Source organism: Oncorhynchus clarkii, chromosome 3 (assembly GCF_045791955.1).
Source record: "Oncorhynchus clarkii lewisi isolate Uvic-CL-2024 chromosome 3, UVic_Ocla_1.0, whole genome shotgun sequence".
NCBI lineage: Eukaryota > Metazoa > Chordata > Actinopteri > Salmoniformes > Salmonidae > Oncorhynchus > Oncorhynchus clarkii.
The window spans coordinates 78,941,486-78,964,279 of NC_092149.1; the positions used below are offsets into that span (position 1 = coordinate 78,941,486).

The following is a 22,794-nucleotide window of genomic DNA, read 5'->3' on the forward strand; positions in this document are numbered from 1 at the left end:
CATGAGGCCAATAGTGACTTTAAAACAGTTACAAAGTGTAAGGAACATGACAGGAGCAACCTTAGGAGGGATCAACAACATTGTAGTTACTCCACAATACTAACCTAAATGACAGAGTGAAAAGAAGGAAGCTTGTAAAGAATAAAAATACTCCAAAATATGCATCTTGTTTGCAACAAGGCACTAAAGTAATACTGCAAAAAATGTGGCAAAGCAATTCACTTTATGTCCTGAATACAAAGCATTATGTTTGGGGCAAATCCAACACGTCACTGAGTACTGCTCTTCATATTTTCAAGCATGGTGGTGGATGCATCATGTTATGGGTATGCTTGTCATAGGCAAGGACTACAGAGGTTTTTAGGATAAAAATAAATGAAATAGAACCTAGCACAAGCAAAATCTAGAGGAAAACCTGGTTCAGTCAGCTTTCCAACAGACACTGGGAGATTAATTCACCTTTCAGCAGGACAATAACCTAAAACACAAGGCCAAATATTGCTAACCAAGACAACATTGAATGTTCCTGAGTGGCCTAGTAAAAGTTGACTTAAACGATTTGAAAATCTATGGCCAGACTTAAAAATGGCTGTCTTGCAATGATCAATAGCCAACTTGACAGAGCTTGAAGAGGTTTAAAAAGAATAATGGGCAAATACTGTACAATCCAGGTGTGCGAAACTCTTACAGACTTATCCAGAAAGACTTACAGCTATAATCGCTGCCAAAGGTGATTCTAACATGTATTGACTCAGGGGTGTGAAAACTTATGAGATATTTCTGTATTTCATTTTCAAAACATTTCAAAAAAAATCTAAAAACATGTTTTCACTTTGTCATTATGCGGTATTGTGTGTAGATGTGTGAGAAAAAAATATATTTAATCCATTTTGAATTCAGGCTGTAACAAAATGTGAAATAAGTCAAGGGAGAGGAATACTTTCTGAAGGAACTGTAGTTTCAGTGAGTTTAGGGAAAAGCCATACTCAATTTAACAAACCAATGTTAAAGAAAACATTTTATTGTGTAAACATAGAGCACCAGATTTTTACAAATCTTTTTTTACAATTTGCATTTAACCATTCTCAGCAACTAAACTACCTTCTCAGCACGCTGTGATATTTACATTCACGCCAAATCATCTAGTCCAGACCTGGTCCTCTCACTCACCTGCAGGAATACAAGGATAGATTGAGGCATTTAAATACAGAAGAAATTGGAATTACATTTAGAGCCGAGCTGTCTAGCCTGAACTGTAGCCAATCGGTTTCTACTTAAAGGTAGATTGACATTGAGGAGATTTGGGACGACCAAGTAGCGGCACTTATATATGTGAATTGTAGTTCTATCTGATACTCTTGGAGAATCTGGTCTTCCGCCGTGCAACCCTTAACATCGGGACACGCCGCGGATGACCATTAAATCGCAGAAATATAAGATTGCGTGTCGGCCGCGTGGGGAAAAACCAGGGAACGGCAGTTGGAACGGCAGTTGGAACGGCAGTTGGAACGGCAGTTGGAACGGCAGTTGGAACGGCAGTTCCCGCGTCTCCCCAACGTAAGTGAAGGAAGCATTAGCCAAACTGACTGACAGATCATGACAATGAATACTGTAGCATTGTCCAAGAGAATTAAAGGGAGAAAAATCCTCCGGGCTATACAAACATATCCACATCCTTGAGTCCATATACCACTCGTTATATGGATGTGAGTCAGTAAATTCTTAGAGGCGCTGTTAGAGCCATCAATAACATTCATCAGCACAGGTGGACTGAGTTTATGGGCAGTCTCTTAGCTAATCCCAGAAGACCAGGAGAAAAGATCAGGAGAGGGACAGGCACATCAGATTGGACCTCCCAGTGTGTGTTGCTGCTCTGTGTCTTCACTCTGGGCGGTGTTCTGAGTGTTGGAGTCAGGCTGTTCCATTTCGGCCAGTGAGAGAGGTGAGGGGGGCTGTGGTGTGCCTGTTCTGTCGCTGGCACCCCCCTCCTCCGCCTCTCTCTGTTGCACAGAGGACAGGTACTGCTCCAGCAGACTGCAGTCCTGACTGTCCCTCCCAACGCCAGGAGCCATGGACCCCCCCAAGGCCAGCGCCCGCACAGTCTCCAGAGAGTCGCCCGTCCCACAGCTCAGGAAGGTGTCTTCCTGCCCCGCCTGCTGTTCACCTGTAAACTGGAAGCCTGAGTCCGGGAAGGAGAGGTCTGTGCAAGCCGGGTCTGCAGTGCTGAAGGCCACAGGCAGGGGGAACTGAAGAGCTGGAGGGAGCCCGGGGGTCAGGGCTGGAGCAGGAGATGACCCAGCCTGAGACACACTGGCCAGCTGCCCCTCCACAGTACGCTGCCACTGCTGCATGGACTGAAGCTGCAGCGAGATGGGAAGAAGGAGTGAGAAAGGGTGTGTGAGCGTGAATCTGAATCTGATTGATCCATGACCTTGTTTATCACTAATCTTAGTTAACCCAGAACTAAATACTTGCGTAATTGGTCAGATGTTTGATTTAGTTCTGGTTCAAGCCATACGTGTTAAGAGATGAGATGAAGAGCTCCACCCCCTCTCTTTGCAAGTTGATTGGTCCAAAGCACCATAACTAATGCTGCTCGTGATCTCACGCATCCCGTTGTATCGTGACACCTCTACAGTACCATTTATGTTTACGTAGTCAGTCCACGAGAGATTAGTGTATTACTGACCTGACTCCATAGAAAGTTCACAGCCTCCTCCTGTACCAGTCTCTGTAACCTCTCCTCTTCGTGGTGCTGGCGCACCCTGTACACAAACGGAAATGTATTAGTTGGAAGTACTTAACATATGCATTTTCCTGATATACATGATATTCAACATAAAAGGCTAGATACCTTCACCCTTCAGAACTATCTGGCTGTGCCATTAGAAGTGTTGAAAGACTGTGAAGTTACCTGTTCCAGGGACAGCATATCCCCCCCAAGGCATCCAATGTTTTAATAGCTATATTCTGATGCAATTGCACGCTCCCTTAACTTGAGACATCTGTGGCATTGTGTTGTGTGACAACACTGCACATTTTAGAGTGGCCTTTTATTGTCCCCAGCATAATGTGTAATAATAATTCTGTTTAATCAGCTTCTTGATATGCCACACCTATCAGGTGGATGGATTATCTTTGCAAAGGAGAAATGCTCACTAACAGGGAAGTAAACAAACTTGTGCACAAACTTGTGCACAACATTTGAGAGAAATAAGCTTTTTGTGCTTATGAAAAATGTCTGGGATCTTTTATATCAGCTCATGAAATCAACACTTTACATGTTGCCTTTAAGCGTGGCTAAAGACATGGCTCTTTGTGCACTGCTTACAAAAGGCTAAATGTCTGCTCTTTCTAGCGACAATGGTTTTGTATGGATATTATCTTGCCAGGTTCTCTAGAAATGTCAGGAGGTTGGGGAGGACCGGCCTGTGGTAATGGCTGGAGAGGAATTAGTGGAATAGTATCAAATACATGGTTTCCATGGTTTCCATGTGTTTGATGCCATTCCATTTGCTCTGGTCCAGCCATTATTATGAGCCGTCCTCTCCTCAGCAACCTCCACTGCTAGAAACCTACATCTCTAGCCTGACGTGGTGGTCCGTGTCTACATTCCAATTTTCTACCCTTCTAAGATAAGTGTGCACTCGTACACTCCCCCTCATGTATTTAAAAGGAAAGGACTGGTGTGAGGAATATTGTGGAAACTCCCTCCAGCCATAAAGCAACAAATCCAATGCTTTAAAATGCATGAGGGGGAGTGAACAAGTGCACACTTCTGGAGAAGGGCAGAGAATCAGAAAGCAGCCCTTGGATTGATTGGGGCCTCTTCCATACCTCTCTAACTCTCCAGACAGGAAGATTATGTGCTCCTGCATCCTGCGCAGGCGGATCTCACACCGGACCTCTTTGGCCAGAGGGTGGCTACGCCGAGCCCACATTCCCCTCCACCATGCCTGGATCCTGACGGCTGCCTTGTCTGCCTCACAGCGGCCCAGCCTGTCACATCTCACCACCGCTTCCTCTTCCTGCTTTGGTCCCACCCTCACCTCTGCAGCAACGCAGTTTGAGTATGCTCCCTGGAGCGGATCGCTGTCATTGGTCTGTGATTGGTCATCTGCCGTCACAGGTGGACTGACGGTTGAGGTACAGGTGAGGTGGCTGTCAGCCGACACCCTTTCTCCCTTTACCTCCTTCACTCTATTATCCACCTCGCTCTCCCTTTCCAAGGGTGCGTGTTGGGTCTTTTCAGGAGAGGTCTTTTTGGGACGGATGGGGTGTTCAGGCGCCAGCGAGTCAGGCTCAAATGTCTCAGTTTCGTCCTCGCTGTCAGAGTGTGCGGGGTCAGAGGTGACAGGTAGAAAGGTGGACTCAGAGGAGAGCAGACTACCGGTGAGTTTATCTTCGTCCGTCTGGCTCTGAACATCCTCCAGGTAGAGGCTGTCCTCCATACCCCTGGGGCCACGGAGAGGAGGTGCGCCCGCCTGGGAGGCTTCGCAGCCCAGCCAGGTGTTTATCTGCAGGATCGCTGGCTCTGGACACACACACACACGAGAGAGGAAAATGTGAGATTTACACACCAGACACACACTGAGAGTTACAGTATTTACAGAAACAAAAAAATACAAAACAGGTAGAGTTCATCTGCTACCTGTCTGTCTGGCTGGTGGGGCAGTCACAGGCGTGGCTCTGTCTGCCTCTCTGGCTCCCCCTAGTGGAGGCACATGACAGGGGCTGTGAGTCTCCACATCCAGCTGGGTGGGGCGGGGAGGGCTGGGGGAACCCCCTTGGGTCTGCTGTTGGAGCTGCCTCTGGTGGAACCTGGAGATATACACAGGACCCCTGGTTAAAGTAATGGGATTGAAAGGAGAGAGTATCCCTTAAGATACATTGCGGTGCCTCCTTTAAAAAAAAAGTTAAATGACCAAAACTAAGCAGAAAAGACACAGAGGCACATTGATCCAGTTTAGGGTCAGCTGGTTTGTAACAATGGGTTGGAATTATAGCTAGAGCTTTTTCCAAGTGATCACAAGGAGGAGAACATATCCACTGCCAGTGTGATAGTTGACCTCACCGAACAGCTGTTGGCCTCACAGCCCAGTTGTGGATGTATTGTCCTACCTCTGCTTGCTGAGGATCTTCTCCAGCTTGGCATCCTCGGCCGTCTCCAGGGTTGAAGTGGAGGTCAAAGGGCACACGGTGGCAAGGTACTGGACCAGTTGTACGTGCTGACCTGGCCGGTACGAGCGACCTTTGCCCTGGCTGTACAGCCACTCCGCCTTCAACCTGAGATCGCAAACAATAGAGACATTATTGACTAGCAATGATAGTGATCATTACTCAACACTTTGATGTTATAACTACATAGTACGACACAGCAACCTTGCAGTCACCAGCCCGTTTCTCTACCCAGGGATTGACATTATGGTCTGAAAGGCACTTGCCCTTAGGGCAAGTCAGGAGTAGATTTTGGTTGCCTGAAGATTATGATCACTTGCCTGAAAATTGAACTTTATTTAACTCTCTGCAAACTGGAAACGATTTATCCGGAGGCTGCATTCATTGTAGCTGGGGATTTTAACAAGGCTAATCTGAAAACAAGACTCCCTAAATTTTATCAGCATATCGATTGCGCAACCAGGGGTGGAAAGACCTTGGATCATTGTTACTCTAACTTCCGCGACGCATATAAGGCCCTGCCCCGCCCCCCTTTCGGAAAAGCTGACCACGACTCCATTTTGTTGATCCCTGCCTACAGACAGAAACTAAAACAAGAGGCTCCCACGCTGAGGTCTGTCCAACGCTGGTCCGACCAAGCTGACTCCACACTCCAAGACTGCTTCCATCACGTGGACTGGGAGATGTTTCGTATTGCGTCAGATAACAACATTGACGAATACGCTGATTCGGTGTGCGAGTTCATTAGAACGTGTGTTGAAAATGTCGTTCCCATAGCAACGATTAAAACATTCCCTAACCAGAAACCGTGGATTGATGGCAGCATTCGTGTGAAACTGAAAGCGCGAACCACTGCTTTTAATCAGGGCAAGGTGTCTGGTAACATGACCGAATACAAACAGTGCAGCTATTCCCTCCGCAAGGCTATCAAACAAGCTAAGCGCCAGTACAGAGACAAAGTAGAATCTCAATTCAACGGCTCAGACACAAGAGGCATGTGGCAGGGTCTACAGTCAATCACGGACTACAGGAAGAAATCCAGCCCAGTCACGGACCAGGATGTCTTGCTCCCAGGCAGACTAAATAACTTTTTTGCCCGCTTTGAGGACAATACAGTGCCACTGACACGGCCTGCAACGAAAACATGCGGTCTCTCCTTCACTGCAGCCGAGGTGAGTAAGACATGTAAACGTGTTAACCCTCGCAAGGCTGCAGGCCCAGACGGCATCCCCAGCCGCGCCCTCAGAGCATGCGCAGACCAGCTGGCCGGTGTGTTTACGGACATATTCAATCAATCCCTATACCAGTCTGCTGTTCCCACATGCTTCAAGAGGGCCACCATTGTTCCTGTTCCCAAGAAAGCTAAGGTAACTGAGCTAAACGACTACCGCCCCGTAGCACTCACATCCGTCATCATGAAGTGCTTTGAGAGACTAGTCAAGGACCATATCACCTCCACCCTACCTGACACCCTAGACCCACTCCAATTTGCTTACCGCCCAAATAGGTCCACAGATGATGCAATCTCAACCACACTGCACACTGCCCTAACCCATCTGGACAAGAGGAATACCTATGTGAGAATGCTGTTCATCGACTACAGCTCGGCATTCAACACCATAGTACCCTCCAAGCTCGTCATCAAGCTCGAGACCCTGGGTCTCGACCCCGCCCTGTGCAACTGGGTACTGGACTTCCTGACGGGCCGCCCCCAGGTGGTGAGGGTAGGCAACAACATCTCCTCCCCGCTGATCCTCAACACTGGGGCCCCACAAGGGTGCGTTCTGAGCCCTCTCCTGTACTCCCTGTTCACCCACGACTGCGTGGCCACGCACGCCTCCAACTCAATCATCAAGTTTGCGGACGACACAACAGTGGTAGGCTTGATTACCAACAACGACGAGACGGCCTACAGGGAGGAGGTGAGGGCCCTCGGAGTGTGGTGTCAGGAAAATAACCTCACACTCAACGTCAACAAAACTAAGGAGATGATTGTGGACTTCAGGAAACAGCAGAGGGAACACCCCCCTATCCACATCGATGGAACAGTAGTGGAGAGGGTAGCAAGTTTTAAGTTCCTCGGCATACACATCACAGACAAACTGAATTGGTCCACTCACACAGACAGCATCGTGAAGAAGGCGCAGCGGCGCCTCTTCAACCTCAGGAGGCTGAAGAAATTCGGCCTGTCACCAAAAGCACTCACAAACTTCTACAGATGCACAATCGAGAGCATCCTGGCAGGCTGTATCACCGCCTGGTACGGCAACTGCTCCGCCCTCAACCGTAAGGCTCTCCAGAGGGTAGTGAGGTCTGCACAACGCATCACCGGGGGCAAACTACCTGCCCTCCAGGACACCTACACCACCCGATGTTACAGGAAGGCCATAAAGATCATCAAGGACATCAACCACCCGAGCCACTGCCTGTTCACCCCGCTATCATCCAGAAGGCGAGGTCAGTACAGGTGCATCAAAGCTGGGACCGAGAGACTGAAAAACAGCTTCTATCTCAAGGCCATCAGACTGTTAAACAGCCACCACTAACACTGAGTGGCTGCTGCCAACACACTGACACTGACTCAACTCCAGCCACTTTAATAATGGGAATTGATGGGAAATGATGTAAATATATCACTAGCCACTTTAAACAATGCTACCTTATATAATGTTACTTACCCTACATTATTCATCTCATATGCATACGTATATACTGTACTCTATATCATCGACTGTATCCTTATGTAATACATGTATCACTAGTCACTTTAAACTATGCCACTTTGTTTACATACTCATCTCATTTGTACATACTGTACTCGATACCATCTACTGTATCTTGCCTATGCTGCTCTGTACCATCACTCATTCATATATCCTTATGTACATATTCTTTATCCCCTTACACTGTGTACAAGACAGTAGTTTTGGAATTGTTAGTTAGATTACTTGTTGGTTATTACTGCATTGTCGGAACTAGAAGCACAAGCATTTCGCTACACTCGCATTATCTGCTAACCATGTGTATGTGACAAATAAAATTTGATTTGATTTGAACAAGCTATTTTCACCTACACAAGGGAGGAACCAAAAAGGCTAAACTACTTGCATTTTGTTTGTTACCAGTAAAATAAAATCACCCACCCAATGCGGCAACCTCAGAGCTGGCTCAACATGCACGACTGCTCAGATCACTTGCACCAGGCAATAGGGCAAACCTTAATGTCAATCAATGCTACCCTCCTTCCCCTGTATAGTTAGCATTTTTAACTTCACTGGAGTTCTGGACCTGGTCTCACCCTTCTTTCTGTGACACCAAGTATCCGTCCAGGATCTTCAGGTTCAGGCACCAGCTCATGATGTACGGCCGGTTGTCGTATCCAGGCAACGAGGGGGTTGCCATGATGCAGGGGTTACTCATAATGGAGAGCTGTTCCAGGTCATGGAGGGGTGCCAGGTAGGAGACCTGTGGGAGGCAGAGAGAGAGAGAAAGAAATAGAGACAAGCAAGTGAGAGAGAAGTAGGAAAGAGATTGTTGTTAAAAGCAGAGCAGGTGAGAGTGAAAAGACAAAACGAGAGCAAAGAGAGAAAGTAAAGAGTGCAAAGGGACAAAAAAGCAGGGTCTTTACCTCGTTGAGGTCTCTGATCTCATTCTCTGCCAGGGAGAGGATGGACAGATGGGCGGGCAAATGAGTGGGGACAGTCCGTAGCGTCGTAATGCTGTTACCATGAAGGAGAAGGGTCTGCAAGAGAAATAGCAGCCTGTCAATCAACACCACAGAAAAACTGTTCTGCTTCATGCTCCAGAATTCTATCTGCATCCCCATAACTCTGAAAAGTCATGAGGCAAGACCTGTTCTCACCTTTAAGGCTAACAGCTTGGTAAGATCACCAATGTTGGAGATGTTGTTGTCAGACACGTCCAAGTGTTGGAGAGCCACACAGCCGTTGAGCTGCTCAATGACCTGAGGGAAAAGTGGATATCCAAATTCCTTGATCAGGAGACAAAATGAACACATTATGGAGGGAGTACATTGTCAACTTTCTTCCCCTCACCTTGATATTGTTGCCTGACAGGTTGAGCCACTCCAGGTGTGGAAGGTCTCTCAGCCCTTCAATATAGCCAATACTGTTATTGGGCAGGTTCAGAACTCTCAGCTCGGTTAGACGACACACACCCATCATCCGCACCAGGCGGTTACCAGCAACTGACAGCTGCCCAGCACAGAACAGAGAGAGGCAGAATAAGACAGCAAGACAATATAGAGGGAACTAATACAACCCAATTTAGTGCATTACAAGTTTGCAACAACTCGTAAATGCCCATTTACAAATAATCTGAGGAATTCAACAATGTTCAACAATTAAGTGGACCAGATTCCATCAAATGTGCTTGGATAGAAAGTGCTTGGATAGAAAGGTCTACCTGTTGGAGGCCTCGGCTCCTCTCCAGATTGTCCAGTTTCATGATGTGGTTCCTGTCCAGAATGAGTGTGTGTGTTTCATCAGAGCAGGTGAAACTGGGTTCCAGTTTCTGCAGACCCTGCGCTGACAGGTCCACCACTGGACCTAAAGGAGAAACAGAGAGAAACATAAAAACATGGGCGTGGGTGGATGTATAATCTATTATGCACATGTTGGTAGTATCACCATGAACACGAACGATACATAGAAACAGTATGAGCCATACAGCGGAGGACAACAGCAACTAGGGAGGCAAGCTTATAAATCTACTATGTACATACTGTAGACACAGCCTCAAGCAAGATACAGAAAAGGATCCAAATGGAACATGGAAGCCATCTTGGAGAACTGCTGTTGATCACTATCATACAGTTTATTCCTACTGGGCAGACTATTAGTCTGAGGGATGTTGATTCATTCACCTTCACTCTGTTGATTGAGTAGCTGATATAGCAGTACATAAAGAAATTCTGGGTGTGAAAATCCAGCATGGTATTGGGATTATTGGTCAGACAGTGAAAACAATTTCACATATGCAATGAAACATAGCTCTACTGAAAACACTCCAGTCCTGGACGCATGACTCTGGACTTTTAGATAATGAAAGGATGGGTAGCTAGCTACAGTCAGTAGTTCGAGCTAGCTAACGTAGGACAGAACCAATCATTGAAACATACGTATGTTCACTAAATCGTTGCCCTACAAAGTCAAACGTCACACGAAGGGAGCTGTCATACACTCACCAGTTGTGTCAAAAGTCAAATCTGATACTCCCATTTCGCGCAGAATATACGAGGCTGCACCAAACTCGCTACGCTAGCGTGCTTGCCAAAGCACAACTGTCTTGTTAGAGACCTCCGGCGAAAACAACAGAAAGAACGCTTAGAATTGATTGGAATATGTAGTTCAAAAATGTCCGTTTGTCATTAAAGGACCACTATGCTTGGTTTAAAAAAAACTACAATAAGCTTTACTGCAGTGCAGGGCGCTGTTGATAATCAGGTGGGAAAGAGATCTCAATAGATTTACACTTGGTAGCAATCCCAATATGAAACGGAAAAAAGCATGATGGTACTTTGAAACGTGTACACTGATCAAACATATCTATAAAAAAAGAAAAATACCTTCATTTTGTTCAATTTGTTGATCGGGTCCTTTGGCTTGCCTTTCTATCATCGCCATACTTCCCGCTTGTGTCAACACCAAGCAACCGATCTAGTTGCTGATTGGTCAAATACTTTTTTATAAACAATATTCATGTTTGAAAATCAAAATACTGATCCTGACTGGATGTAATTAAAAAAATACATGATGTGTAGATAAAAATCCGTAGATTTTTAAAATAAATAATTATGAAATCTCACCTATAACTTCGTTTCCGTTTCCGCCATCTTTCTTTCCGGTTTTGTGTCCACCTCAGCCATCATGAAGTGAGTTTACGGAATAATATCTATTGCCATCAAATGTTTAAATTAACACTTTTACCAATAAAAATGACATAATTTACACAAGTACACGTTGATAATCCATTCATGATTTATCTTAATCCGCTACAGGGTCGAGCTGTGCAGTTTCAGCGGGTATAAAATATACCCCGGCCATGGCGTCCGATACGCCAGGATAGACGGAAAGGTACGGCGATATGGCTGCTCTCCCTTCCTCTAATGCTGTTTAGTAATGTTTGATTTCTCACGGTTGACCGCAATAAGCCGTGGCCAATATTGTGTAATTGTAACAGTAGAACTGTTCATGTAGTGTTTGTACTCTGTTCTTGGTTTGTCCCGTGGACACCGACTTTGCTAGATCTCCAGCTAGCTAGCTAACGTTAGAATCCAAGTTCTTTATCCACGTCAGGTATAACATTACAACTAGCTAGACATGTAAGTTACATATCAACGTTGCCAAATATGCTACATCTCACTAATGTGTAGTTTAACACCCTCTGTCTTTCCCAGGTTTTCCAGTTCCTGAATGCTAAGTGTGAGTCTGCCTTCCTGGCTAAGAGGAACCCCAGACAGATCAACTGGACTGTGCTGTATAGGCGCAAACACAAGAAGGGCCAATCTGTAAGTACCTATCTAGTTATTGTCTATCATTTTCCCCCAAACGCAGATTATACAATCTTAGTTCAGACATAGTGTGCCTTTTTGTTTTTGGCTGCGGGTGTGATGTGTGCGTGGTTGCCATCTGCGTTATGTACCGTCGCCAGGCTGTGTCTTACAGCTTGTCGGCAGTGCTCACTCCACACACCTGTGGCCATAGAGCCACTGGAGATCATAGTACTGGCTCTGTGAAGTCTTTGACTCCTTACCACTGGTCAGCCTCCATACTCTCCTACAAACCTTTCTATGTGAGAAAGATGTTAGGGGTTTGCAGTTATGTGAATACATCTGTGATTGTTACTGTTCATTTAGCAAGAACGGTACTGTCAATGAGTATTCATATAGGTGACTGACACTTGACTGACACTTAAATGTCTGTATTCTCCTGTGTTGTGCCTATTGATACTCATCAACACTACCAAACTGCCCATATCTGATCCAGAATGTGTTCCCGACTGCATGTTGTCTATTTCCTGTGCTAACAGGAAGAGGTGACAAAGAAGCGCACACGTCGTGCTGTGAAGTTCCAGAGGGCCATCACCGGCGCCTCCCTGGCCGAGATCATGGCCAAAAGGAACCAGAAGCCTGAGGTCCGCAAAGCCCAGCGTGAGCAGGCCATCAGGTGAGGACGTTTCTTTAGATGTAAAATGGCAATGGCTGGCATGTTGGTGCCAAATAAATTAACTGTCTACTGCTGTGGGGCACTTAATGTGTGGTGTTCAAAAAGTAAGTTTCTGTCAAGTTTGACATGTGAAGCACATGTAGCTGCTGTTCACACTGTGACTTGTCACCTTGCTGTGATACTGTTTTAAGTGTAAGATGGAACGGTGAATTGTCAGTCAGGTTTTATTCTCTCATCACTTGTTATTTCTGCAGTCTGGACTCGTGTCTTGTTTTGCTTGTGTGGAATGGGCCTAATTTTTTATCATTCTGGTCTCCAGAGCTGCCAAGGAGGCCAAGAAGGCAAAGCAGACAACCAAGAAGCCCTCTGCCGCTGGTGCTAAGGTAAGATAGCAATATAGATATGTGTTTATATGACGGTGTGAATCTGATTGTTCAGAAGCCTGTAAGAAACCTTTATGACCTGCATTTATAAAACACAGCAAGGTTTCTCTCTATTTTCATTTGTCTGTGAAATTCAGATTCGGATAGTTTAACTGTCGTACCTAATCAGAAGCCAAAATATTAAATTGTACTAAAATTTTGGTAAACAAAGTGTATATAAAACACTACAGCCTCAACATGGGTAAAACTATAATTGTGATATCATGGATGGTCAGTCCTTGCATCCATAGGTCTGTCTATGAATTTGAGTTGTTGTGTTTTTTTCAGCCCATCCCTCAGCTTTTTACTGAAACGGGCAGGGTAGGGTGTAAGTGTTTCTCCTGTTCGTTACCCCTTTAAAGGTACACTCAAGCTTACAAAGTAAAAAATTGGCAGTATTGGGTCGACTTCCGCAACCGAACGATGCTGCACGTTCTCCTCAGCAGTTGTCATGTTGCAGAAGAGGGAAGGGAAATGGCTCTTTAGGCACTCAGTTGCATCCTCTTGTATCGCTCTCTGGTCCCGAGTGGCGCAGCGGTCTAAGGCACTGCATCTGTGCTAGAGGCATCACTACGACCCTGGTTCAATCCCGGGCTGTATCACAAGTTGCTGTGATCGGGAGTCCCATAGGGCGGTGCACAATTGGTCCAGCGTCGTCCACAGGTGCCAGCGTTGGCACCTATGGTTTTAATTTATGCTTGGAATTCTAATGGTACCAAGTGGTTTATCAAGAGCTGTGATGAACTGCATAACCCTAGCACTGTGGTCAGGTACTGAATTGGATTCCAAAGGTCTAATCTGAGTACTTTGTCTCCCTCTGTAGGCCCCTGCCAAGGCAGCACCCAAACCCAAGGTGGCAAAGCAAATGAAGGTCAATGCACCTCGTGTTGGAGGAAAACGCTAAACCTTTTTGCTTTGTTGGTTGTGAAATAAACTTTATTGGTAAACAAAGATGTTTGGGCTGTGTGATCTCATGTTTGTCGGTGCTTTTCTTTTCTATATTTGTGTAATTGACAGTTGTTGTCTGACCTGGTAAGGTCATACCAGGGTAGCCTAGTGGTTAGAGTGTTGGACTAGTAACAGGAAGGTTGCAAGTTCAAACCCCCGAGCTGACAAGGTCCAAATCTGTCGTTCTGCCCCTGAACAGGCAGTTAACCCACTGTTCCTAGGCCGTCATTGAAAATAAGAATTTGTTCTTAACTGACTTGCCAGGTTAAATAAAGGTAAAAAAAAAAATTTTTCAAATACGCCCTGACCTGTCTTTCCTTACTAGTGTTTTATGTTTCAATGTCACGTGCACAAGTACAGTGAAAAGCCTTTCTTGCAAGCTCTAAACCCAACAATGCAGTCATCAATAACAATGTAATACTAAAAATAAGGTAGAACAAAAACACACAAGCTATAAAAATAAGAACACAAAGTAAGCATACTAAATACAGGGTCGGTTCGAGTACGATTTATAATGTGCAGGGATACTGGATCGACGAGTGCCTTCAGAAAGTATTTATACCGCTTGACTTATTCCACATTTTGTTACATCCTGAATTCAAAATTAATGTTAAAGTCTCACCCATCTACACACTGCCCCATAATGACAAAGTGAAAACATGATTTCATAAAAGTCTAAGCTCTTCAAGCTCAGTAAAATTGGTGGGTGATTGTTGCTAGACAGCCATTTACCGGTCTTGTCGTAGATTTAAGTCAGAACTGTAACTCGGCCACTCGAACATTCACTGTGTTCTTGGTAAGCAACACCTGTGTAGATTTGGCCTTGTGTTTTAGGTTGTCATACTGAAAGGTGAATTCTTCTCCCAGTGTCTGGTGGACAGAAGACAACCAGGTTCTCATTAAGGATTTTGCCTGTGCTTAGCTCCATTCCGTTATCTTTTTCATCTTAACTCCCCAGTCCTTAACAATTTATAAGTATACCTATAACAGGATGCATGTTTTAGAATACTTTAAACATTCTGTTCACATTTCCTTTTCACCCTGTCAATTAGGTTAGTATTGTGGATTAACTACAATGTTGCGCCACTATCAATTTTCTCCTATCACAGCCAACCAACTCAACGGTTTTAAATTCACCATTGGCCTTATGGTGAAATCCATGAGCGATTTCTTCAACTGAGTTAGGAAGGACGCCTGTATCTTTGTAGTGACTGGGTGTATTAATACACCTTCCAAAGTGTAATTAACTTCACCATGCTCAAATGGATATTCAGTGTCAGTATTTTTTACCTATCTACCAATGGGTGCACTTCTTCACGAGACATTGGATAACCTCCCTGGTCTTTGTGGTTAAATCTGTTTGACATGCACTGCTCAACTGAAGACCGTACAGTTATTTTATGTGTGGGGTAGTTGTTCAAAAATAAGCGCCATGCAATTAAGGGCGGTGCTATTGCCATACCAAGTAGTGATGCAGCCAGTCAAGATGCTCTCAATGGTACAGCTGAATAACTTTGATGGCTCATGCCAAACCTTTTCAACCTCGAGATGGGGAAGAGGTGCTGTCTTCACCTTCTTCACGACCCTGCATGTGTGTGTGGACCATTTTAAGTTAAGTGATTTGGACACCAAGGAACTTGAAGCTCTCGACCCGCTCCACTGAAGCCCCGTCGATTTTCATGTAGCACCGTGTTGAGGGTCAGCGTGACGGAGATGTTGCCTACCCTCACCACCTGAGGTCGGCCCATCAGGAAGTCCAGGATCCAGTTGTAGAGGGAGGAGGTGTTCAGTCCCAGGGTCCTAAGCATGGTGATGAGCTTGGAGGGGACAATGGTGTTGAACGCTGAGCTGTAGTCAATGAACAGCATTTTCACATAGGTATTCCTCTTATCTAGGTGGGTGAGGGCAGTGTGGAGTGCAATTGAGATTGCGTCGTCTATGGATCTGTTGGGGCGCTATGCAAATTGGAGTGGGTCTAGTGTCAACTGTGACTAAGTTGATGTTGAGACTCAACTTCCACCTAGTACAGCCAGGGGAGTCTGGGTCTCTTTGGTTCTTCCTTCTGTTGAGTTTTTCCTTAACACTGCTTCTACTGGCACTTTAGTTGTCTAGGTTACCGCAAAGCACAGGCTGTATTTACACATTTACACAATTAACTTTTTTATAAATCAGATCAGCACTGAAAAAGATTGGTCAGAAGACCAATTTTAGTGGAAAGAAATATCAGAATTGGGCTGCCTGTGTAAACGCAGCCTTAGTGACATGTTGAAAAGGTGTTGCGTATACAAAGGTGGACCAATAAATTGGTAACTTATTTTTGATCCAATCTTTAGCATGTGAAACTGTTTTTCACAGTATAATGTGAAGAAGAAAAAAAACACTGCAAATTATGTAGAGGCATGAATGTTTCAGTTGGTTCCCACCCTTGTGCCAAGTCACATATGCCTCAATTCGCAATTCAGGTCCAAACACATACTCACTCTCCCTGTCCAAACAATCTATCATACACTTTCTGCTCAGTAATGAAACTGCTTCAGAATATGCCAAGATTTTTTAATTCAACAGAACAAATAAGGGCATATATATATATCATAGACACTAAAGATATAACCTCGACATACATAAGTGCCTGTTCATGTTTCAGTGCATTGTGGACCAATGTATTTAGCCAGTTATTGCTATAAAATTTCAGAGATCAATGAACAAAATTACTTTTTAAATTCTCATCTAGTTACACTAACAGATTATGCGTCTCCCATCTACTGAGAACCAACCAATAGGAGACGAGGACCTTGACTACAGGGCCAATACATGTTGTCCTTGGGTCCAAGTACCACGCTAGATTCAGCTCCCAAGACTGGAACACATAGGACACATTACCAAAAGGTTCCTCCTAATGATCAGGGGGAAAAAGGTGATTTCCTACTGGCATTTGAAAGTCTACAGTTAAAAGCTATATGAAATGTTTGTTTTTTTTACCTGATTTATTTGTTAAAGCATTTACTACACGTGGAAGGAACAGTCACATGGTATGCATGTACGGTTGAATAATCCTACTGATATAGACATAGTTACCAAAATAGTTGAATAAGCATATGGGATGAAAATGAATTTTTTTTTAAAACATTTTTAATTTGGGGAGACATTCTTTTTAACCACAATCAACACAGATCCAAGACCTTCCTTGTTTGGAAACCACTCCATGAGGAATGACGACTACTCAAAAGAAATAACGGAAAAAATGCAACACTTCCCAAAAAGTGCACGCTAAACATTAATCATGAACAAATTAAAAACAGTCATGCCATTTGTTGTATGAAGTAAAACTTAAATACTACAGCTTGTGCGTCGATGACAAACATTTGAGTGTTTGGTAAGGGTTAATATGCCATTATAACCCTGAAGAAATCCAGGCAAATTACATGATCTACAGCAAGGAAACATTGTTTTTTTTCTACTGTAAAATCGAGTGAGGATGGAAAAGGGATGGAGGGGCTTAGAGGGACTGGGTTTGTGCCGGTGATAAGCTCCCTTACAGTCCATGGAGATGGACTGGTGACATAATTCAAGACTCTGCTGGGGCAGCTTCCTCCTTTGCTAGTGCCTTCTTCCCTTGTTCATACCTGTAGTGTGAAAGGGGATAACGGAAGAGAGGAAAATAAACTTGAGGTTTATGTACATTTATTCAAATACATTTTCCCTTATATGTCAAGGAAATAAAGCTAAATATTAAAAAAAGTAAAACAATTGTTTCTTATGAGCCTCCGGGTTGATTCCTAAAGAACTTACAAAGGACAGAAAAATGTATTGTGGCTGTTTATGGAGAAGCCAAATGTATAGGTCAGGTCTTCATTCTATTTTTGCACTCTAAGAGAGGTTCACTTACTGGAAGATCCTGTAGAGCTGGGATATTCCAGCACTACCCACAAATAAATTGACAGCAAAGAGGTTCCAGTTCTTTGGAATGATGACCAAAGAGTATCTGGACCAGGTCAGACCTGAGAAAGTGGGAAAAGTGATTAGTTAATGAGTGAAGTTGTTTATTTGACTGAAGGATTAATTTACACTATACCTGTCACTCACTGAATAATATAGGAACTCCACTATACCTGTGGCTGTCAGTACAGCAGACTGGGAAAAGCTCAGTTTCTCAGCTGGTCGACTCATATCTGCCAGACCAGCCCCGACCAGACCCTATAGAGATGAGGAGAGGCATGGGACTTGAAATGTGTTTCATTAGACAATACCTTCAAACATGTTTACATTTAGATAAGGCAATAGCTCAAGCTTAGCAAATCCAGCCCTTACCCATTTGAACATCGGGGCCCAGAAGAAAATAGTCTTTGGACCTGGAATTAGAGAAGACACAATCCATGAGAAAATTTATTACAGAACAGATTATAAAATAGACAATTCTCAGCAAATTCTCAGTTCAGGGCAGGGAAATCTTAAACACTTAATATGAGTGATGCTTGTGGATGGGTAGGCCTAAACTATTTTCATGGTTCTGCTATCTATCCCATTGGTAACCAAATATGGCTAAATGACCTCTCCGAAGTAACATCTCACACTCCATGAATAAGACGATACTCAGATATTGTTTTATATTTTTTAACACCTGTAATCTAGAGCTAAAAATGGCCGTAAATGATAACAAAAAGTAAAATAAGAAAATTACCTTTTTTTTTTTTTTACATAGTGGTGCAGCCGGCCAAGAACCTTGGCATGGACAAAAAGCTTCCACATGCAATATGCTAACACCACCATTGTCTGCTCTGAATCTAAATCTACCATCTCCATCAGAAAACACTTGGCTCCGGCTGCACAATGAGGAGGAGGGAAGAGAACTCTGTTTTAACCAATCATCTTGCAGGGAGTTGGGCCCCACCCCTCATGTGGTCAAAACTTTCTTCCCCGGTAGCGGTGTTCTGTTCTCCAATAGCAATGATAGAGAGCTGACAACTATAGTCTGAACTTTAGTCTGCATTGAAAGATAAACATTATTGACTATACAGGAAGAGTTCATGCAGTGATAAGTCAACAATAATCAAATCAGGGCATTAGTCCCCCTAGCCAGCAATCATTGTCTTATACCAATTTAAGTTAAAATTCAAGCATTAGGCTAATTATTTTTTCTCCACATATTTTGACCAACAAGAAAATATGTAAAAACAAGGGTTGGCTGTGTCAGCTTGTGCCCCAATCTAATGCTACGTTCACATTAGCAGTTTGAAGTGACTCAAGTCCTATTTTTTTGCATATCCAATTCTAAAATCGGTCCTTTTTCCTGCAGTCTGAACAGCTGAAAAGCACACGGAATCGGAAACGTCAACACACATTTCAAACCGCCTACGTAGGAGGTTTGAAGTCAGATACAAACCGGATTCCTGTCCATGTGACTTGTCTGAACGGTCAAATCCAATTGGTTCTAGACTGTTGGCATATCGTGTTGCTTGCTAGTTCTGTTGACAGTTTGACAAGAATGTGGTTGCTAAATAGCTTGTTAATTGTTCACAAACAAATGAGTGAATGTGCTAGAAAGAAACAGCTACCTTAGGAGCTAGAAACAGAGCTGCCATGTCTATTGTTGCCATTTTGTACCTAGCTAGCTAGTTGACTGCTGTGGCTAGCTAAAACATTCTTGTTTTGAAAATTGGATTATCTTATCATTTGAGGCTATTAAAAGTGTTTTTACACTATGGTTTTAACAATTCAAAGTAACTGGGAAATGTACATGACAGGCATTGTGGTCACCTTAGTTTGCTATATAACTTCTGAGGGATAGGAAGCACTACACCACTGCACACACACCCGTCATTATGATGACAACTAGTGTAGCCATGTCAGCAAATGACTGCTGTCTGAACACACACAAATCTGATTTGGTCACTTGCTGTTTGGACAGTCAGTATTCCAAAATGCATAACACACACACACACACACACACACACACACACACACACACACACACTATTTGAGTATTAAGGCCTGCAATGCGACACCATTCAAAAAATGTCATAATTTGTTTTTTTGTTGATTGTGGTGGAAAAAGATGTCTCATGCACCGCTCCAGAATCTCCCATAAGTGTTCAATTGGGTTGAGATCTGGTGACAGGCAGACCGACACACTTTAAACCCCCTATGCTCCATTGGCTGCGTTTACACAGGCAGCCCATTTCTGAAATGTGTTCCACTAATTGCTATTTTGACCAATTACATCAGATCCTTTTCAGAGCAGATTTGATGGGTCAAAATACCAATTAGTGAAAAACATCCGAATTGGGCTGGCTGCCTGTCTAAACGGAGCCAAGGTAATGGCCACCAGGGCATTATTATACATGACACTAAGCATGATGGGATGTTAATGGCTTAATTAACTCAGGAACCACACCTGTGTGGAAGCACCTGCTTTCAATATACTTTGTAGCCCTTATTTACCCAAGTGTTTACTTTATTTTGGCAATTACCTGTAGGCCTACATAGGCTGCTATGCAACAGGTTTGACCAGTGTTACAGGTTTGGCCAATCACATATTTTTTCTGCCAAAGGCACATACATGTAACTGCCAAAATAAAGGAAACACAAACTAAGTGTCTTAATAAAATATTCCATCATGCTTAGGGTCATGTATAAAAATGCCCAGAGCCGCTTCAATGCACCTTGGCATAGATTGTGTCTGGAACTCTATCGGGAGGAATGCAACACCATTTTTCCACAAGAAATTCCATAATTTGGTGTTTTGTTGATGGTGGTGCTGTCTCAGGTACCGCTCCAGAATCTCCCATAAGTGTTCAATTGGATTGAGATCTAGTGACTGAGACACACACACTTCAAACTCCCTATGATCCTTTGAGACTCCTCTTTCAAAGTCGCTGAGATCTGTTCTTCTTGCCATGGTAGCAACTGGGCATTTTTATACATGACCCTAAGCGTGATGGAATATTTTATTTGCTTAAATATCTCAGGAACCACACCTGCTTACTTTGGATTCCTAAATTACCAAGATGTCCTTTATTTGGTCAGTTATCTGAAGTACACTGCATTATATAGTGCAAATAGTGATTGTTGGCATCATTAACAAAACACCCCGAAGGACAAATGTATGGGACTTTGACAAATAACACATCCTATCACCTGTGCAGAATTGAGTCTGTCCTCAAAGCTATATGCAGGTTATAGAAAGGAAAACAGATTTTGTAAGGCCAAAGGTTAGTGACCAGCCTTAGCTAAATGTACTGGTTTAGGAGTGTTCAAAGACTGCAAATGTTTACAAGCAGTTCGCTCTCCGCATTGATTTCCTAAAAACATACAACTACTTATTCTGTAAGGAACCATGCAAATGCTGAAAATCTAATTGCTATACTTAGTTTCCATTCGCTTTGATACTGCATTCCATACAATCCTATCACTCACACAAAGCTCCACGCGACCCCCTGCAACCAATAAGGTCTATGCCTGCAACCACGCTCATGTAGCCAGCTACGGTGTACCATTGACTGCACAGTACTCAATGGGATAACTCATCTGCAAAACTGTTGTGGCATCTCTTTACAGATTGAGGCGCCGCCATGACACATTTGTTTGGGTTAAAAACACAGAGCAGCGAGATTAGATAAAAGTATTGGTTGCACACATCAAAATATGTAGGAAGGGATTTTGACATTCATGAACTAAACCAAGGCCACTTCAGCAACAACAGCGGTCATCAATGTGTACTGTCCTCAATTTGGTCTAGACGCACGCTAGTTGCTGATAATCTGACTAACGCTGGCTGTCACAGTCTAATAGCATTTACATTACCTGCAGGGTGATTGTAGAGAGGTCTCAGTTTTGCTGGCAACATTAGCCCGATCTTATCCAGCAGTTTGTGATAGGAAACTCTCATCGCAGCCATGTTTGCAAAAGGCTAATGTTGCTGTCTAACGTTAGCTACACCTGACCTAGCAAGCTAGCTAGCTTGCTAAATACGCTACGAAGGTAAATTAGTTCGACTTGAGTATTGATATTGCCCTATATCTAATATTTGCAGCAATGTAGTCATAAAACGGTTCGGGAAAAATGTCAAAGGCGTTGTAATACTTTCGACCTTCTAATGCAAACCTATTGGCATGTAGCTAACAGTGCTCATTCCCGGTGGCCTTGATTTGAGAGCTTTTACAAGGTGGTGACTTTTCTTCACAGCGCAACCTATCTAGCACAGTACCACAACAAGACGCTCCTAATTCCTATTGGTGTGTTTGGGCCAATCCTCCGAACGTGATTGGTGTACCAGACTCCAGTGCCATCCATTTAGCGACAGCAGATAGAGACGGGCGGCACGTTCGACCAGACACTACCATTTGTTCATCTGTCTACATAATCCTGTATTAATATGATGCCACTTTACTACAGTATCGAGCAATTCTAACTATATGATATATAACAGCCTCAACTGGATTTTCAACTAATTGTTAGAGACACTGGAGTTTCTAAACCCAGAGGCGCAACATCGCGAGACTTCCGGGAACGCTTGTGAAACAGACCAGAAAGACCAGGTCGGGGTTTGGGGTTTGAGAAGTGAAAAATATTCCATATTCCATTTTCTCGAAATCGAAGGGCAAAACCTAGATTCGAGCCGGTGTCTTCAGTAGTTAAACATGGTATTACTCCAACCTCGTGATAATGACAAACTGATACGTTTTAATGTGTCAGAAACAATTTTATATCGAATGAGTGCCTTTGAATTTACGTCCGGTACATGCGCAGTTCGGCGAGAGACGACTGTTATACCATATGTTGTTTATAACTAAACCTGGTTCTATATGTGGTAATTACGTACTTCTGATCATGTGCTTAGCTAGGCATCGTCGCCATGACATCACCTACCAGTGTGAACGGCGATTTCAATTGGAGAGCCATTTCTGTCAATCATACTGTACTGACTTTGTCTACTCCTAGCGGGCTGCGTCATACTGCTGCAATGTTGACGGTCTCGATTAATATTATCGAGCATAGAAATAGAACGCATAGAACGCCCCGCACACCATCGTTGTTTCAACCAGGGAGTTCGACACAACAAG

General features: G+C 43.8%; 3 protein-coding genes and 1 non-coding gene across 5 annotated transcripts; 2 read left to right on the forward strand and 2 right to left on the reverse strand.

Annotated features, from left to right (window-relative positions):
• Positions 1 to 1,005: 1,005 nt before the first annotated feature.
• LOC139406164 (centrosomal protein of 97 kDa-like) lies at positions 1,006 to 10,834 on the reverse strand. Of its 2 annotated transcripts, none has more exons than XM_071148651.1 (11): positions 10,385 to 10,834; positions 9,604 to 9,746; positions 9,234 to 9,392; positions 9,041 to 9,142; positions 8,807 to 8,920; positions 8,477 to 8,643; positions 5,122 to 5,286; positions 4,652 to 4,821; positions 3,838 to 4,534; positions 2,690 to 2,765; positions 1,006 to 2,360 (listed from the first exon to the last, which is right to left on the reverse strand). In XM_071148651.1, the coding sequence occupies exons 1-11, from the start codon at positions 10,416 to 10,418 to the stop codon at positions 1,842 to 1,844; spliced, it is 2,346 nt and encodes a 781-aa protein (XP_071004752.1). In that variant the 5' UTR covers positions 10,419 to 10,834; the 3' UTR covers positions 1,006 to 1,841. The 2 variants fall into 2 exon arrangements, with proteins under 2 accessions (XP_071004752.1, XP_071004750.1); XM_071148649.1 differs by having other exon boundaries at positions 10,766 to 10,830.
• Positions 10,835 to 11,021: 187 nt separating this feature from the next.
• Positions 11,022 to 13,738, forward strand: LOC139406165 (large ribosomal subunit protein eL24-like). The gene is made up of 6 exons (XM_071148652.1): positions 11,022 to 11,071; positions 11,198 to 11,273; positions 11,597 to 11,707; positions 12,229 to 12,365; positions 12,685 to 12,748; positions 13,611 to 13,738. The coding sequence occupies exons 1-6, from the start codon at positions 11,067 to 11,069 to the stop codon at positions 13,689 to 13,691; spliced, it is 474 nt and encodes a 157-aa protein (XP_071004753.1). The 5' UTR covers positions 11,022 to 11,066; the 3' UTR covers positions 13,692 to 13,738.
• Positions 11,804 to 11,983, forward strand: LOC139406230 (small nucleolar RNA SNORA23). The gene has a single exon (XR_011633952.1). It is a non-coding gene; the product is annotated as a small nucleolar RNA SNORA23 (small nucleolar RNA).
• Positions 13,739 to 16,267: 2,529 nt separating the features above from the next.
• Positions 16,268 to 22,772, reverse strand: LOC139405391 (mitochondrial pyruvate carrier 2-like). The gene is made up of 5 exons (XM_071147715.1): positions 21,536 to 22,772; positions 18,044 to 18,084; positions 17,845 to 17,929; positions 17,622 to 17,733; positions 16,268 to 17,358 (listed from the first exon to the last, which is right to left on the reverse strand). Exons 1-5 carry the CDS (start codon positions 21,627 to 21,629, stop codon positions 17,301 to 17,303), a joined length of 390 nt encoding a protein of 129 aa, XP_071003816.1. The 5' UTR covers positions 21,630 to 22,772; the 3' UTR covers positions 16,268 to 17,300.
• Between the last annotated feature and the right edge of the window lie 22 nt (positions 22,773 to 22,794).

What these genes read in the sequence shown, in the direction of transcription:
- LOC139406164 (XM_071148649.1), bottom strand. Translation starts at nt 10,823, where the DNA reads ATGGCGATGATAGAAAGGCAAGCCAAAGGACCCGATCAACAAATTGAA. An exon ending in GGAGCCGAGGCCTCCAACAG is followed by an intron (nt 9,393 to 9,603) that starts GTAGACCTTTCT and finishes TGTGCTGGGCAG; the next exon opens with CTGTCAGTTGCTGGTAACCG. An exon ending in AAGATCCTCAGCAAGCAGAG is followed by an intron (nt 4,822 to 5,121) that starts GTAGGACAATAC and finishes GTATATCTCCAG; the next exon opens with GTTCCACCAGAGGCAGCTCC.
- LOC139406165 (XM_071148652.1), top strand. An exon ending in AACACAAGAAGGGCCAATCT is followed by an intron (nt 11,708 to 12,228) that starts GTAAGTACCTAT and finishes CTGTGCTAACAG; the next exon opens with GAAGAGGTGACAAAGAAGCG. An exon ending in CCTCTGCCGCTGGTGCTAAG is followed by an intron (nt 12,749 to 13,610) that starts GTAAGATAGCAA and finishes CTCCCTCTGTAG; the next exon opens with GCCCCTGCCAAGGCAGCACC.
- LOC139405391 (XM_071147715.1), bottom strand. Translation starts at nt 21,629, where the DNA reads ATGGCTGCGATGAGAGTTTCCTATCACAAACTGCTGGATAAGATCGGG. An exon ending in TGCTGTACTGACAGCCACAG is followed by an intron (nt 17,734 to 17,844) that starts GTATAGTGGAGT and finishes CCACTTTCTCAG; the next exon opens with GTCTGACCTGGTCCAGATAC. An exon ending in CAGCTCTACAGGATCTTCCA is followed by an intron (nt 17,359 to 17,621) that starts GTAAGTGAACCT and finishes TTCACACTACAG; the next exon opens with GTATGAACAAGGGAAGAAGG.